Source organism: Penicillium cosmopolitanum, assembly GCF_028827165.1.
Source record: "Penicillium cosmopolitanum strain IBT 29677 chromosome Unknown utg000004l:1.0-4361866.0:1.0-4365735.0, whole genome shotgun sequence".
Taxonomy (NCBI): Eukaryota; Fungi; Ascomycota; class Eurotiomycetes; order Eurotiales; family Aspergillaceae; genus Penicillium; species Penicillium cosmopolitanum.
In genome coordinates this window covers 2964697-2980281 of record NW_026622674.1, presented here as the reverse complement: position 1 = coordinate 2980281, position 15585 = coordinate 2964697, and the positions used below count along the sequence as shown (strand labels likewise).

Genomic DNA, 15585 nt, shown 5'->3' with positions numbered 1-15585 from the left:
AGTAGCCATGCTGCTCTGTTCTTATCCGGTCCAACCGGTGGCCAAGGCGTTCATCAGATTGAGTGTTTAAGGTGGACTATTTGGGACATTCGGCGTGTCATCCGACTGCCAAGAACGGTCCTTCAATGTGGATGTCTCAGTCTCATTTGTCTGGTATAGAGTGGATTCGCACTGAACAGGTGCGGTGCCCGGGGCTAGTGAAACGCTGTTTCAACGTTATTCCTCCACTGGGGGGAGTTTGTCGATATAGGCATTTCTTGTCGTGTTAGTTCTACTCCGTAGTTCAGGACATTGGTAAGGGCTGGTGGCTGAACCCTACTAGTACGGACAATCTTCAAGTTGGGACTAAATATATGAGAGTTATTAGCGCTTGTATTTATCCACGCATCCGGTAAAGTCGAAAGCGAATCGGCAAAACTCCGGATGACAGGGCCTTAAGTGGATCATCCCTGGTAAATGATGGGCCCAGACTGCCCAACAACGCCTCTTATTGCCCAACTATAATATCTTGAAGACAGGGGTACTGTATCTACCAACAATACGCATCGCACCAATCAAGACCTTCACCCCCATCGAACCATAAGGAAAGAACACACCCCATTCAGCAGCGACGCACCCAGTGCTTGAATCATATACTTCTGCGCCTGGGCCACATGACAATACGCCGCAGAACACAAGACAACTACCAAAAAGACATGCACATAATAGAATAAACGTCTGCGTTCCTGCATGGAGCCCGCCCCGAGAACACCCTTCGATGCGACGCCACGAGGTCGCGCGAAAAGCAGTAGAAGAATCGTCATGCTAACTGCAAGCAGACCACATTGCACATCAAAGTCGCGGACGCGCTTGAAGAGCAAAATGCCGAAGTCCGGATGCTCGGATTGGACGAAGAAGAGTAGGTAAAGAGTTGCGTGTGCGAAGAGCAAAGGTGCGATCACCGCCCGCCCGAAGAGACGGTGGTAAGGGGTGACTGTTGCTTGGGGAATGGAAGTGAGATAGGAGAAGATTGATGATGCAGATGGTTTTGAAGTGGAGATGTACGCTGCTGGGGACATTAAGATTTGCAGCGGGACTTGGGAGAGAGCGACGTGGGCAAAAGCTTTGGTGAGATGGAGGTAATCTGTAGCAGTATAAGTTGATATTCTTTCCTTGGCTTGGAAGACAAAGATAGATATAGATATAGGGCGATTGGTGGATGAAACATACCTTCGCCACTATTCCAGATTGAAAGACTGGTTAACCACAGCAACCACATGCCGCATACGAAGTATTGTCTCCGAGTCTCGATCCAGCCTGTCACCAAAGGACGATCCCACCAGGAAACAGGACCTCGGCGTGGCCTTGATGAAGCGGTGGCTGCTGAATGCGTGACCCATGCTTGGTAGACCCGTAGCACAGACATGACGATGATCACAGACCATTGCGCGTACGAGCCGCGTAGGTCGAGTAGTTCGCGACGGCGGATCTTATCATCCCCGGAGACGGTGATAAAATGCCAGGGCCATGATGAAGATGACATCTTCAAGTTGATTGATGTATACCTAGACTGGCTTTCTCGTCTAGTGCGATTGAAGTGCTGATCTGCGGCACTTCGAGATGCAATATGAGATGAATATCTTCGAATCAGGACGATATGCACGGCTTTGACGATCTTAAGTGGATGTTTTGGCGTCAATTGAATACAGCCGTGCCAAAGAGCCGTCAGTAATGTCGTAAATGCTAGAGGACACAGATAGCTCCGCGGGGTGTGCAAGTGCAAGTGCAAGGTGTCACCGCGCCAGGCGAGACTCGCTGACAAACGACGCGCGGTGACTGGCTCAAGGGCAGAAACGTGCGAAGTGCCATCTACAACTCCATACAAATTGGCAAAAAAAAAGAACTAATTAAACTGCCGGTATTGCTTTTATGACTACCTGGGGATAGACGGGTTATGTATGGATCGCAAAAAAACCTCTACATTAAAAACGCCATCAAAGACATCTCATCCCAAAGCTGGCTATTCTCTAAGCTGACAGGATGGCCATGCCCCAATTGTTATGTGGTTCTGTTGTCATCTGCTCTGCGCATATGGAAATCGCTTTTCCCGAAGAGACTACTACTTCATGTGAGTTCCACCACTCCTGGGAAATTGCTTTAAGGAGACGTCTGCATGGCCTCCTCCTGGTTACCGCCCGCGGTCGTGGCGAAGTATCGGACATCAACATCGTCGTCTTCCTGCAGTTTCTCCAAGCTGGGCAGGATTCTTTGCTGGATGAGTTCCTGGCTCTTGGGTGAGGGGGTAATAGTCTCGCCGGACTTCTCCACCTCAACCAGGGTCTTGTCCTCCGGAAGTCGGCGCAAGGTATCGATAAGAACAGCGTAAGACTTGGCAACATTGAATCGGATGTTGGGGATTTCATCGGTGACCAATCGATCCAAGATGGGGATGATGGAGCTTTCAATGATATCGAGAGTAACAACAGGGGCGAGAGTCTATGGTAAAGTTAGTCGGGCATTTCCTTGTAGGGGCCGAAGAGGGAAACTGACAGAAACGGCAAAGCAGGTGGTCATGCGGTACAGATAGTTCGGATGTTGGCCCATAGCCATCACCTTCGGAATAATAGACTCCTTTGACCAATCCACGCCGAAAACCTCTGTGAGCTTCTTCAGATTTTGAGTGGCCGCCTCACGGATAGAGAAGACGGTGTCACCGAGCCAGCCCATGCAAAGATCGCTGAGCTGCTCATCGAAGAACTTAACGCCAAGCTGGCTGGCGAGAAGGGGAATGTATTCAATGATAGCGAGGCGCACGCGCCATTGCTTGTCCTCGGCCAGCTGGACGATAGCAGGAAGGAGGGACTGAGAAAGAAGGTCGATGCCGATGACTGAAGCATGTTAGACTGGAACGACTGCTATGCGGATGTATGGGCGTGGAGCGTACCTTTGTTGACCTGCTCCAGCTTGGAGATGATGTGCAGACGAACGTCGGGGAAGTCATCCTTGAGCATCTGAAGGAACATGGGAAGAAGGTGGGCAATAGTCCTAGGCAAGGGTTAGCCACTTGGATGTTTGCAAAAGTTGCAGGTGGACAAGACTTACTCGTCCTTTCCAAGAATCGGCGCCAGGCCGCTGATCTGGGTACCAAGAGCCGCCCGGACGTGCTGGGACTGGTCCGAGACAAGATCCTCCACACTAGTCATAATCTCATTAAGCAGCGTATCGCGATCAATCAAAGTACAGAAGCCTAGTCAAAAGGTTAGCTCAAGCCTAAGGCCGCAAGGATAAAAAGTGGGACGAAAGCATACCGGGGATCTGGCCAGCAATGGCGGTCCGAACCTCAGCCTCGGTATCCTTCAAGAGCTTAACAAAGGCGGGCACCATATCGCGGGTGACAACCTCTTCGTGCACGGCCTTGGCGATCTATCATCCCCCAGTCAGTTTTACTCCATGAATGCCGGGGCCTGGCGAGTATTTGCGAACCTTCTCATATCTATCAGCAACCATATACCGGACCCTCCAGCTCTTGTCCTCAAACAGGTTTCGCAGAGAAGTGAGCAACACGCCGTGGCTAGGCTGCTGCTCCTTGGGGATTTCCTCGGCAATCGCGATGAGAATATCAACTGTCAAAAGACGGACACTGTCTTGGTCATCATTGGCGAGGTATTGGAAGAGGGGTATCATTTCATCGATAATCACGTCGGTCTGCATCTCCTTGACGAACTTGGCGAGGTTGTTGGCCGCTTGCCGGCGGACCATGGGGGTCTCATCGTGTACAAGGTTTCCGAAGTGCTGGCGGAGGCTCTGCTGAAGTGCCTCATTGGCTTTCCGGTATGGTGTAGAGTACAGACCTGTGGCAGAGACCTTTGAGGTGAACCAATCTGCTTTCGAGAGGTGCAGAACCAGGGGGACAAAGTGCTCTTCGACTTGGCTTTCGGATAGCTGCTCGCAGACCTTGTTGAGGGATTCGACAGCCTATAACGAGAAGAAAGGAAAGAAAAGATTAGACCTGAGACAAAATAGTGGACCAGATCCGATGATTGCATCACCCACCTTCTCTCGAACCAGCGGCTCCTCGATCGCCGCCAGGTTCTCCAGCGGAGACAGAAGCACGTGTGCATGTTCGGGTCCTCCAACATGCTCTGTGAAGTTGCCCAATTCTTCACTCAAAGCTGTCAAGACTTCATCTTCGTCCTCAACGGAATCTAGGTAGGGTTGTGGGTTAGCGCGCGTCCGGATCGGAGGAGGAGGGCCGGTCACGGACCATCGAGGAATGGAATCAGCTCATCGCGGGTTCGCTCCGGACCCAAGGCCAAGGCGATGGTGGATAGACGGTGGATAGCATTGAGTCTGAGGAGAACGTCGTCGTGCTGCGATTAGACAAATGTGAGCAATGTTGGACCGAGACGAGTGGATTTCCCCCTCCAGCAGTGGAGGGGAGGGCGGGAGCTTGTTTGTACCTTCAACTCATCAATGAGGACCGCGATGGGGTACAGCTCGTCATTCTCGTTTTGACCCTCCATTGTGAACAGACGGAATGTGTATTAAAGTAGAAACGGAGAGGGAGGAGGTATCTGGGAGTGCACGATGGCCGGTCCCAGGTCCTAGACAGCAAAGGTGGATATCGAGGCGGGTTTTTTGAATGGGAGCGCCCGGCACAGAGAAATTATCGGCGAGAGAAAAAGGTCGAGACCATGAACTCAATAGCTATAAAGGCTGAGTTCGAGGTTGGAAAGGTCAGTTCCGATCGCGGGGGGGGTGAGTGGGTGGTGATGTGGTGAGGGGGGGGGTTGTTTAGGAGGGGAGTTGGTTTTGGAGTGAGAAGGGGGATATGCCCGGGAAGAGGACTTGGACTTTGGGACTGGGTTTCGTGGGGTGGGCGGGCTAAGGACTAGCAACAAGTGCAAAGCAGAGAAGATGGGAATGGGAATACCTGGGGAGCAAAAAGGGTACACACCGCCTATGAGTCGAGAATAGACGCAGTAGTGGGACTGGATGAACCGAAGATAGGGTACTTTTATGAGAAACTCGATCGATTGCGACAGCGATGGGCAGCAATGATTGTCATTACTCTCACCAGTGAAGCTGCCAGCTTTTGCTGCTTGTAAATTACATACAGCTATGGAGTGATGTCACTATAGAGAGTGTGACAATACGGTAACGAGTGTTGTGTACTGTCATTAAAGAGGGGTGGCTGTGGCGCAGGCCAAAAAAGTGTGGCTTGCCCGCAGAATTTCCACTTTCTCCCCGATCGGAGTCATCGCTGCCCCTCGTGCTGTTTGGACTGTAGTCGCCTTTTGGTAAGTCGTGATCCTACTTTGACACTCTGGTTGCCTCAGTCTATTCTTTCCATAGACTAACCCTTCTCTTCTTTCCTTTCCTCTAGATCACATCGCCTCGCCTCGCCTCGCATCGAGATCTCCCCGCCATGCCCACTATCTCGGTCGACAAGGCCGCGCTCTTCGAAGCGCTGGGCCAAACGTATGACTCCCCTCGGAGTCTATATACCCTCGAATTCCTCTGACGGCTCTCGCGCATTGCTATAGATATACTACCGAAGAATTCGACGAGCTCTGCTTCGAATTCGGTGAGTGGCCCTTCTTCCGAAAGTTTGCGTCGGCGGGGTCCATGGACTAATCAAAGCAAAATTAGGCATTGAGCTGGACGAAGATGTACGGACCACAATACAAGACACCATATCACCCCTAAGTAACAATCACTGAGAATATATAGACCACCGACCAGGACCGACCCATTGTCGACGGAGTGCAGGAGCCCCCGCAACTGAAGATCGAGATCCCCGCCAACCGGTATGCCGAACATATTTATACCATGGATGGAGAACTCGCCAACTAAACCACCTTTGCAGATATGATTTGCTCTGTATTGAAGGAATTCAATTGATGCTCAACATCTTCCTCGGCCGGAAACCCCTCCCCGAGTATAAGCTGTCTCAACCCGCTGAACTGCAGGAAATTATTGTCAAGGAAGACGTGGGTGTCCTCGGTGGATTCCAGGAAAGATAACATCACATACTAACTATATCACAGACCACAAAAATCAGACCCTACGTCTCTGCCGCTATCCTGCGCGGAGTCAAGTTCGACAAGGCCCGTTATGAGTCCTTCATTGCCCTCCAAGATAAACTTCACCAAAACTTGGCCCGTCAACGAACTCTGGTTGCCATTGGTACTCACGACCTCGACACTGTCAAGGGTCCTTTCACCTACGAGGCCCTCCCTCCCAAGGACATTAAATTCGCTCCCTTGAACCAGACCCAGGAGATGGATGGAGAAGAATTGATGGCCTTCTACGAGGTATGTACCTCTAATCTCCACTCCCCAGAAATCCAGAAATTGAACCGTTACTAATGATTTTAACAGAAGCACCAACAATTGGGTAAATATCTGAACATCATCCGTGACTCCCCTGTCTACCCGGTTATCTACGACTCCAACCGCACCGTTTGCTCGCTGCCTCCTATCATCAACGGCGATCACTCCAAGATCTCTATGGACACTACCAACATCCTCATCGAGATGACAGCCACCGACCAAACGAAGCTTGAGATTGTGAACCGTATGATGGTCACCATGTTCTCTCAATACACCACGGAGCCTTTTGTGTTAGTCGAACTATCCATGCCGAGTAAGAATTTCCAAAGCTGACCCATTGATAGTATTGAGCCCGTCAAGATTATCTCCGAGCACAACCAGCAGACTCGCATCACCCCTGACATTGCCCCCCCGTGTCGCCCAGGCCGAAGTGTCTTACATCAACCAATGCTGTGGCTTGGACCTCAGCCCCTCCGAGATCAGCACTCTGCTGAAGAAGATGTCCTTCCGCGCTAGACCTTCCACCCACAACCCTGACACCATTGACGTCGAGATCCCCCCCTACTCGCGCCGATGTCCTCCACCAGTGCGACATCATGGAGGATGTTGCTATCGCCTACGGCTTTAACAAGCTCCCCAAGTCCTTCCCCAGCAAGTCCGGCACCATCGCCCAGCCTCTTCCCATCAACAAGCTGTCCGACGTGATCCGCACTGAGGCCGCCATGGCCGGCTGGTCCGAGGTCATGCCTCTGATCCTCTGCTCGCACGATGAGAACTTCGGCTGGTTGAACCGCGAGGATGACGGTAGCAGTGCCGTCAGGCTGGCCAACCCCAAGACCACCGAGTTCCAGATTGTTCGCACAAGCCTTCTTCCGGGTCTTCTGAAGACCATCCGTGAGAACAAGGCTCACTCCCTGCCCATGAAGATCTTCGAGGTCAGCGACGTTGCCTTCAAGGACCTGTCACTGGAGCGCAAGTCCCGCAACGAGCGACACTTTGCTGCCGCCTGGTACGGTCGTAACAGCGGTTTCGAGATTGTTCACGGTCTCATGGACCGTGTTCTGGCCATGCTGCGGAGCGCCTTCGTCCCCAACGAGGCGGATGCTAAGGACGTCGGCATGAACGAGTCATCGTACTATATCAAGGAGCTGAATGGTAGGTTTTATAGAATGGCGCGCCCCACTATTATTATATACACTTTACTAACAGTTCCCAGATCCCACTTACTTCCCCGGTCACGCTGCTTCTGTCCACGTTCGCATCGGCGGCAAGGATCTTGTCGTCGGTTCCTTCGGTATCCTGCACCCCACCGTGCTGGAGAAGTACGAACTCAAGAACCCTGTCAGCACCTTGGAGATCAACATCGAGCCTTTCCTGTAGGCTTGGGTTGCTGTGGGCATTTTCCTTTCCCTTTACTTTGACGCTGATAGATGATGACACGATGGAGGGCTTGCGAGATACATATTGAGCATGTTTCGATTAGAGCTGTGGAGATGACAAAAGCAACAAAAGAAACTTTATAACTATATTTTCCTATCATCTTCTTCTAAATATTGTGTACAGAGCTCTTCCGCCTAGGCAGTCACTGCCAGTGGTTTGCTACCATGGCAGATTCGCGTATACTTGGCAGTAGTTTGTAGTACTAGTAGTACTAGTAGTAGTCCATCCACCTGGGTGGGCATTCACCATACGTCAGAGGTGGACCCTGCAAACTCAAGCTTATGTCTGAATGCCCAGGTGCGCCTCGATACAAGTCCTCGTAGGCTACGACTTTAGTATACTAGTATCCTCGAGATAAACAATTGTGTATATCCATCCATCCGCCTACGACGTATACTAGTAGCTTACAAGGAACGTCCTAATTCACAACTGGAGTTGCTCTCATTCCAATCATGATTGAGATTACTCGACGTAAGAATCATCACACATCACGCCAGAGAATGCATCCCGAAGCAAAAGACAAGAAAAAGGGCAAGTTTTGGAAGTGTTCATGTAGTTTTGATTGACGTGAGGTAGAGAGTATTGGCTCAGGTTAGAACAGGAAGGAAAAGGGAGAAAGGTGGGCGGAAGTAGATATTTTGAAAAAAGAAAAAACTAATCAAAGCTTCTTTTCCTTTACTCCTGAGCGTAACCCTCGGTGGCACCCTCGGCCTCAGCGGCCTGTTGCTCAGCCAGACGCTGCTGCTCAGCGGCCTGCTGGGCGGCAAGGGCCTTGGCACCGTAGTCCTGGGACATGGGCTGCAGAACGGGCTGCTCCTCCTTGGGCTCGATGATGGTGACCGAGTCGGGGAGGGTCTTCTGGGGGCCGGCCTTGCCCTCGGGGTCGGAACCGCGCATGATCTTGACCTTGATACCGAGGACACCCTGGCGGAGGAGAACGTGGCGGGTGGCAGAGTCGATGAACTCCTTGGCGGGCTGACCGGAGTGGATCATGAAACCGTCCTGGGAGATGTTAGTTGATTGTCGCAAACGGATCGCGGGAACGTAGATGTGATGGAGTGTTAGAGGTTAGGTTAGGAGAGCAGAGGAGCATATTCCAGAAATGACTGATGCGACCAATACGGCCCAGTCATCCCAGGTCCAAAAATATCCAATGCTTCCCTTCCCACCGCTTTTCCCCATTTCCATCTCGGTGTAGACGTACAGTGAACTTCATAGACTTGGCACGGGCAGCACGGAGCTTTCCGGACACAACAACCTCGCAACCCTTAGCACCGCTCTCCATGATGAAGCGGAGGACACCGTAGCAGGCACGGCGGACGGCCAGACCGTTGAGGAGCTTGTAGCGGAGGGACTCGCACTGAGCGACAGCGGAGAGACCACGGTTCTGGACCTTGGCGGCGTAGAGGGAGACGGAGTTCTCGGGGAACTTGAAACGCTTCTGGATGAGGGAGGTGAGCTCGCGGATGCGGCGACCCTGCTCACCAAGAACCTCCTGGGTGTGGGTGGCACGGACAACTATAGAGGAGAAGCAACCGGTTAGCATCGAGGGTTCCTAGGCGAAATTGAAATCGAAATCGTTGATGTTTTCTTCCAAGCGGCGGCGCATTCAAAGCTTTTTGTCGGGTCACTTTGAAAACGCATTGCTTCCCTCCTCTTTCATGATTGTATCCAGATCCCATCAACGGAGGGTAATTCGAGCGAGAGAAACGTACTGATGTCGGTGACGGTGGGAGTGACACGGACTTCGACGCCGGAGTATCCCTCCTCAGCCAGCTCGCGCTGGAAGAACTCGTTCAGCTCGGCATAGAAGACACCGTCGGCGACGAACTTGCGACGCTTGGAGATAGCACCCTGAACAGCGGCCATTTTTGCGTTCCTGGTTGTTGGAATTGGAGGGGGTCGACGGGGGAGGGCGAGGTCGAGGTCGTGATGGTCGTTAAAGATTTCTGGGTTAGTGGTGGGGACTGTGCTGTGGTTGTAGGGCTTCCCGCCCGTTTGGGTTGTTAGGGCTCGCTTGAAGTGCTCCAAAGCGGTCTAGCGTTGACACCTGGGACATCAGGCCAGAATTGTTCATGACTAAGCCGATTACAGGTAGTTAGTTAGTTAGTTAACTAGTTAGTTACAGCTAGTTAACTATAGGCTACTAGTAAATTATAGTAGTATGCCTACAGCTAACTATAGCTAGACTTAGCAGTAACAGTAATGTAGTACCAGGCATGTGTATTGCTTATTGAATCTTTCATAGCCTAACATACACCATTCAGTTCTTCCATATCTTTCATCCCATTTGCCTCGATCTTCCACACCAAATCCATAATAGTAATCTCATTCCATTTCCACCTCCATCGGCTTAGGTTTGCTCGCTTCCTTTTCAGGGGACTCATTTTTTAATACCGCAAGATTCGAGATCCCAGAAGTCACAGCCGCGATTCCAGATGCTGCTGCACTAGGCATAAAGGACTGCTGTGCGGTCTCCACGCCGGTCACAATAGGCGCACGGTTCTCACTGGGACTCTCACGTCCTGATCCTGGCGAGGATTCCGACGGTCGAGGCCCATTCATCTCCGAGTCTGCTCGACCAAATGATTCATTCCACCATCGAGTCTCGCCGGCTCGGGGGGAAGATCAACCGCTCCTTCCCCCGCTTATGATCGTCCACCTCGGGGTCGTATTGCGGGTTAGTAAACTGCTCCCGCCGGGCAAGGAAATAATCCCATACACTCCGAGTTCGCTCTCGGGCCTGGGTATCTACCCGTTCTTTCTCATTGTTGAAGAGGAATGTTCCAAACTGGCACGCATAGAGATGGTAGAGAAGGCGTCGGAGGAAGCGCTCATTGAACTCGAAGCGGGTTGGATACTGGTACAGAAGCTGGTAGGTGGCATCCAGGAATTGGTGGAATACAGGGCTCGTCTCCTTCACCTTTGTGACCTCCTTTTCGGAAACTGCAGATCGAGGAGACGAGCTGGGCTTCTTGGCAGCAGGGCTGTCGGAGTCATAGCTCTGGAGCTCTCCCTCCGAGTCTGGTAAGGAGTCACGGCTATTGTTATCCCGACCAAAGAAGCCTTTGGCACTGAGGAACGCATTCTCGATTGCCTTTCCTGCGCCACCACTTTCTCCAAATCCACGATTGGCATCTCCCCCGATACGTTCGTTCTCGATCTGGAACCATTTCTCACTATTCAAATGGCCAGATCGATGTCGGAACATGTGGCCAAACGACAGCCAATCTTTCTCCACGAGAACCATGAAACCCTCCATGGTGCGAAAGTACGGGTCCAGGCAGATTTGACTCAAGGCACTGAGCTGGCTGGTCCGGTCCCAGCCATCAGAGCAGTGAATGAGAACGTGGGAATGCGTCAGGCCGACCTGCCGGGTAATCAACCCAGCTCCATCCAAAATCCCGGCGATGTGTTTCAACCACCCACTTCGTGCTAACAAATCCCGATTCGGTCCCAGGGGAGTGACATCCGTCTCTTTCAGTGCATCGATGACTTTATTCAAGGAATCGCGCATAACGTGGATGTTGTCGATTCCCAGGTATGCCTTCGTAGCAAACTTGTAGTTGTCCATGTTCTCCGAGCCAAGTCCAACCGCTTGCATAGCAAATGCATTAACCGTCGGACGCGCATCCACAATGAGGTTCGACTGTTGAGCGCCGTATATCGCACGCTGGTCTTCGGGGTCTCCCCGGGAAGCAGCTAGCATATCATCTTCTATTTCCTCGGCATTGGACATGTCTGGGTCACTTTGTGAAGTCTCCGTGCTTTCCTGGCTGGAGTCAGATGCCTCCCTCTCTATGCTAGCCTGAGCGAAGCCAGCCAACGGGCGCTCCGAACGAGAAGTCGAGAAAATGGCAGCCAGTAACTTTTCATCTTGAATACTGCGGTTCTGACGGACACCAACCAAGGGTTGCGAGCTTCGGGTGATGCTACAATTATTGACGGGGTGTAGGTAGGTCAAGGCTGGAATTCGTGCCCTTGAGCGATAGCGTCCTGCATAGTTGATGGTGTTGTCGGAAATGGCCGAGGCACGGGGATCAGTGCTGGGTACGTTGGGGAGAACTATCGACGATCTGAGTCAGTATGTGGAGTCATCTTCTTCGCCTGCCCCATGCCAATTGTACCACGTACCTCATAGTTTGTATTGACTTCAGATAGGCGCCATCCGGAGTTTTCCTTGTGGATTCCTTGACGTTCCCACTCCTTGCGCGGCTCATACAAATCCCACCCGTTGAGTTCCTTCTCCGGAGGGGGCGGTTGGTAGGAGAAGGCGTATAGTTTGTCAAGGCGACCAGATTTGCAGGTCCACTGCTTGATACTATCAAAAACCTCCCGGGCCTTGTTCTCGCTGGTGAAGTAGAAACAGACAAATGAAAAGTCTCGACATCGCAGGCGAATGGAGGAGAGCTGGCGGGAGGCCGCGGGAGCCGGTCGCAGAGTACAAAATGAGATGATGGGGTAGGTAATCCAAAGCTCCTTCGGTCTGATTGCCACGCCCTTGGCTTGATCCTCGCTGGAAACCGGGGGTACGTGGGAAAAGATGAGGTGATGTGGGGTGAGATGAAGGGTGCCGTCGACCTGCTCACCACGGCGAGCCAAGGTCACATTGTCAACCTGGGAAGAAGAAGGCATGGTTAGTATCGGTGAGGTTATATCTTTAAGACTCTCAATAGATAGACCAACCTTAGCAACCCGTGTTCGCTCCATGCCTAACTGAGCGTGAATCACTGTGGGCGCATGATCTTCATCCTGAGAGGGGAAAGCTTGCGGTTGTGTTGTAGCGGGGCCGGGCGGACACTGCGCACTTCGGGGATTCCAACAATGCGATGGTATGCAAGATGGTCAAGTGACGCTGATCAGATCGAAGTTGAGCTATCTATGCCTCGGTCCCGAGGGAGTTGACGAGGGGACTCGAAGTAGGAGTGCGGGATGTCAGGTTCAACTGGAGTTGGGAGAGAAAGAGCCGGGTTACACGTCAAGTCCAGCTTCCACGGTTCAACTTGAAGTTGGGGGCCCGTCATGTGTGGGGCACCATCACAACCTTTCTTGAACTTCAAGGCCTGGAGTTTACTACTAGTAGGTCCTAATACGACCTAGGTAGGTACTAGTAGTTAACTTGGAATATTCTAATTCCTGGTATTCTCCAGAGCTGCAGAGGGTTCTTGAATAATTTGAATCCAAAGGGCTATCGGTGGTCTACATCGAAAGTTGCCAGTGTGAATATATGTTTACAACTAGGTAGCACTGCTGTACTACTACTAACTTCAAGTTGACAGAATTTGAATGGTATCTTTGCTGTTACTATCTCATGCTACCTATTAGAGGCAACCTCCCAACTTCGAAGATCATCTCGGACATCAAATTCGCACAGCTCATGCTCAGCATGTCGTCCCTTCCAACCACGGCCCTTTGCCCCATCATAAAGTTGCTGTTCAAGACTGCCGCCCTTTTGAGCATTGCCCAGTGTAGATCGAGAGTCTGGCGTTTTCGAGCTGCTGCGGGAGTGGTTACTTGAGGTGCTTTTCGGCCGCCTCTCAAATCCGGGTGATAGGCTAGGCGACAATCTCTTGCCGGAGCGTGACTGTCGGGCCCCAGCTTCAGGGTCCAAAAAGTTATCCCGATGGTCAGGCCCCACGTAGCTTCCATTCACAGTGTTATGGACGTCATTGTTCCAACATGAGCTGCCTGAGAACAGCTCCTCCACTAGTTTATCGGCAGGCAAGTCGCATGATCGAGACGTCCACGAGGCCGCTAGGGTTCTTCGATATAGGTCTTGCATGTCGGCAGTCTCTCTGGTTTGTGTGTTGATCGAGGGCATCTGGCCGATCTCGTCCGAATCTAATGGCTCAGAAGAATGAACCACGCCCGCAATACCTCCGAAGACCGTGGCCGATTTCAGATTTGGCCTGTTTCAGATTAGCATAGAACAAATGAAAAGAACGAGACCATCCGGGGCGCTGGGCATACGTAGTGAAGCCTCGATCTCCTTCCGTTTGGTGCATCGCAATCCCAATCTTAACGGTACTATTGACTTTGCTGTCAAACATAAGGTATCGTCTAACGACACCTTCATCTTCTTCAACCTTATCCACATATTCCGCAAGGTTGAGCTTGATTTTTCCAAGCACATTCTTCTCTATTGAAGAGTGGAACTCTTGAATGATTTCGAACAAGATTTCGCAGTCCTGGAGCGTAGATGCCCTGTCGATAGTGAGCCTCACGTTGAGGACCTTTTCATAGTTCCAGTATGCACGATGGTCACTGAGAGTTGCCTTTTCTGTGTGACCCTGATGCTCTGCTGAGACGCCTGACGGTAGGCGCCATCGTACGTACGCGACGCCATTGCCCAAGGGAACATTGTTGATGTCGTTTATCTTGGGATAATTTCAGCATCTGTACGTTTCATATCAAGATAATGGAATCATACCCTCAATACAAGCTCAAATCGGGGCTATATGTGTATTCGGATTAGTTTCGAGTGGCTTCTTCTCCGGGGCTTCCGAAGCTTACCCTCCTATTTTTCGGGACTGGCAAGTGTCATATGTTAGCCGAGTCAATTGAGATATAAGATGTGACTATCCATGCCGAGGGAACGGAGTGAATGTAACTTACCAAAAGCCTGCATAGTGGCTCAAGTGTATGTGGCCAGGCCGTCTTCAAGATGAGATAAGTCGACCCGTATAGGGATCTGCGCACCTGCTGTCATACGTCGAATACACAAAGCCTGGTCTATTTAGGACCTGCCCAAGCGAATTATCTGGATATCGAGGTGTGATTTTGAGAAGAGCGTAAATGGATCTTCCTTGATGTCGTCGTCCAGTCTCCCCGCAAATGGTGATGTCGTGGGCGGTGAAGCACAACTCTGGCAATCTGCGGCAGAATATCCAAAGCCGTCGCCGAGTGACTTCCGACTTATTTCCCTTCATACTTCTCGCAACACTCCCAGCCACTTTCCTCAAGGCGGCCCCTCCTCTCCCGCCATCCTTCTTCCTCCGCTTTCAATAGTCGCACAGCAATCATGGTCAAAACTGAGCCTTTCCTTCCATCGCCCCCCTCCGAGACTGTCTCGGCAGTCCCTCTCGACTCTCCGATCCGAACAACCCCAATCCACCCCGATCTCCCGGAGGTCCAGCTGCCGGGTGAACCACTTCCGATTTACAAGTATCACCCGGTCACTTGTCAACCACTGGAAGAGCAAGATATTCGCACGGAGATCGAGCAGTTGCGTCAAGAATTTCCGACCAAAGAAACAGCTCTGAGAGCCCAGGAACTGGCCGCGAAAGAAGCGAAGAGGAAAATTGAAGAGGCTGAGAAGAAGAAGGAACAAGTTCAAAAGGCCATAGACAAAAAGGTCAAGGAGCGGGATACCGAGATGAAGGTGCTTTCCAAGTATCAAGAGGTTAAAGCATCGGAAATCCCGTCCTGAATGAGATGGATGGACTTCGGCTACGCTTGACAACATCAAGAAGCCGAACCAATAGCTATCTTGGCATCCTAATCTCATTAGAGAAGCGAAGGCCTCTCTCTGCCTTCCGACCTCAGTTCTTGCCGAGCTGATTTTTGGTCCGTGTCGGGCCCTGCATCAAGCCAGCATACCACGCCGGAAAGGTCTGGCGATACCCACCTTTGTCGCGTCAGGATCTACATTCCTGCCGAGCTCGCCTGGATTAAGACATGGCATGTCTTCAACAGCGACCTGATTACTGCGTAACGGCCGAATATCATCAAGTTCAGTTGTCGCTAATCACCAGACAACTTTCAGGCTATCAGAACTTTTGGCCGGGCTTTGTCATTGCTATACCTACAGACAATTCAATGGTATACAACC

General features: G+C 51.5%; 8 protein-coding genes across 8 annotated transcripts; 2 read left to right on the top strand and 6 right to left on the bottom strand.

Moving 5' to 3' along the window:
• Positions 1-563: 563 nt before the first annotated feature.
• On the bottom strand, positions 564-1522 carry N7509_002511 (ferric reductase-like transmembrane domain-containing protein; the record flags this gene model as incomplete). Its single annotated transcript, XM_056627148.1, has 2 exons — positions 564-1123; positions 1210-1522. 2 exons carry the CDS (start codon positions 1520-1522, stop codon positions 564-566), a joined length of 873 nt encoding a protein of 290 aa, XP_056492943.1.
• A 614-nt stretch (positions 1523-2136) lies between these two features.
• On the bottom strand, positions 2137-4502 carry N7509_002510 (protein phosphatase 2A structural subunit TPD3; the record flags this gene model as incomplete). Its single annotated transcript, XM_056627147.1, has 9 exons — positions 2137-2475; positions 2530-2867; positions 2924-3024; positions 3082-3226; positions 3288-3402; positions 3463-3954; positions 4033-4184; positions 4244-4349; positions 4440-4502. 9 exons carry the CDS (start codon positions 4500-4502, stop codon positions 2137-2139), a joined length of 1851 nt encoding a protein of 616 aa, XP_056492942.1.
• An 863-nt stretch (positions 4503-5365) lies between these two features.
• On the top strand, positions 5366-7694 carry N7509_002509 (phenylalanine--tRNA ligase subunit beta; the record flags this gene model as incomplete). The annotated part of the gene is made up of 10 exons (XM_056627146.1): positions 5366-5460; positions 5526-5566; positions 5632-5651; positions 5713-5789; positions 5849-5972; positions 6030-6296; positions 6363-6604; positions 6659-6815; positions 6902-7469; positions 7531-7694. Coding segments are annotated over 10 exons (1755 nt in total), but the record flags the coding sequence as incomplete, so codon positions are not given.
• A 735-nt stretch (positions 7695-8429) lies between these two features.
• On the bottom strand, positions 8430-9643 carry N7509_002508 (40S ribosomal protein uS3; the record flags this gene model as incomplete). The annotated part of the gene is made up of 3 exons (XM_056627145.1): positions 9470-9643; positions 8959-9272; positions 8430-8756 (listed from the first exon to the last, which is right to left on the bottom strand). The coding sequence occupies exons 1-3, from the start codon at positions 9621-9623 to the stop codon at positions 8430-8432; spliced, it is 795 nt and encodes a 264-aa protein (XP_056492940.1). The 5' UTR covers positions 9624-9643.
• Positions 9644-10082: 439 nt separating this feature from the next.
• On the bottom strand, positions 10083-10319 carry N7509_002507 (protein phosphatase; the record flags this gene model as incomplete). Its single annotated transcript, XM_056627144.1, has 1 exon — positions 10083-10319. One exon carries the CDS (start codon positions 10317-10319, stop codon positions 10083-10085), a length of 237 nt encoding a protein of 78 aa, XP_056492939.1.
• Positions 10320-10344: 25 nt separating this feature from the next.
• On the bottom strand, positions 10345-12389 carry N7509_002506 (myotubularin family protein; the record flags this gene model as incomplete). The annotated part of the gene is made up of 2 exons (XM_056627143.1): positions 10345-11819; positions 11882-12389. 2 exons carry the CDS (start codon positions 12387-12389, stop codon positions 10345-10347), a joined length of 1983 nt encoding a protein of 660 aa, XP_056492938.1.
• Positions 12390-13068: 679 nt separating this feature from the next.
• N7509_002505 (N-terminal C2 domain-containing protein) lies at positions 13069-14382 on the bottom strand (the record flags this gene model as incomplete). The annotated part of the gene is made up of 5 exons (XM_056627142.1): positions 13069-13663; positions 13725-14131; positions 14185-14208; positions 14268-14284; positions 14370-14382. 5 exons carry the CDS (start codon positions 14380-14382, stop codon positions 13069-13071), a joined length of 1056 nt encoding a protein of 351 aa, XP_056492937.1.
• Positions 14383-14775: 393 nt separating this feature from the next.
• On the top strand, positions 14776-15183 carry N7509_002504 (uncharacterized protein; the record flags this gene model as incomplete). The annotated part of the gene is made up of 1 exon (XM_056627141.1): positions 14776-15183. The coding sequence occupies one exon, from the start codon at positions 14776-14778 to the stop codon at positions 15181-15183; it is 408 nt and encodes a 135-aa protein (XP_056492936.1).
• Positions 15184-15585: the final 402 nt, after the last annotated feature.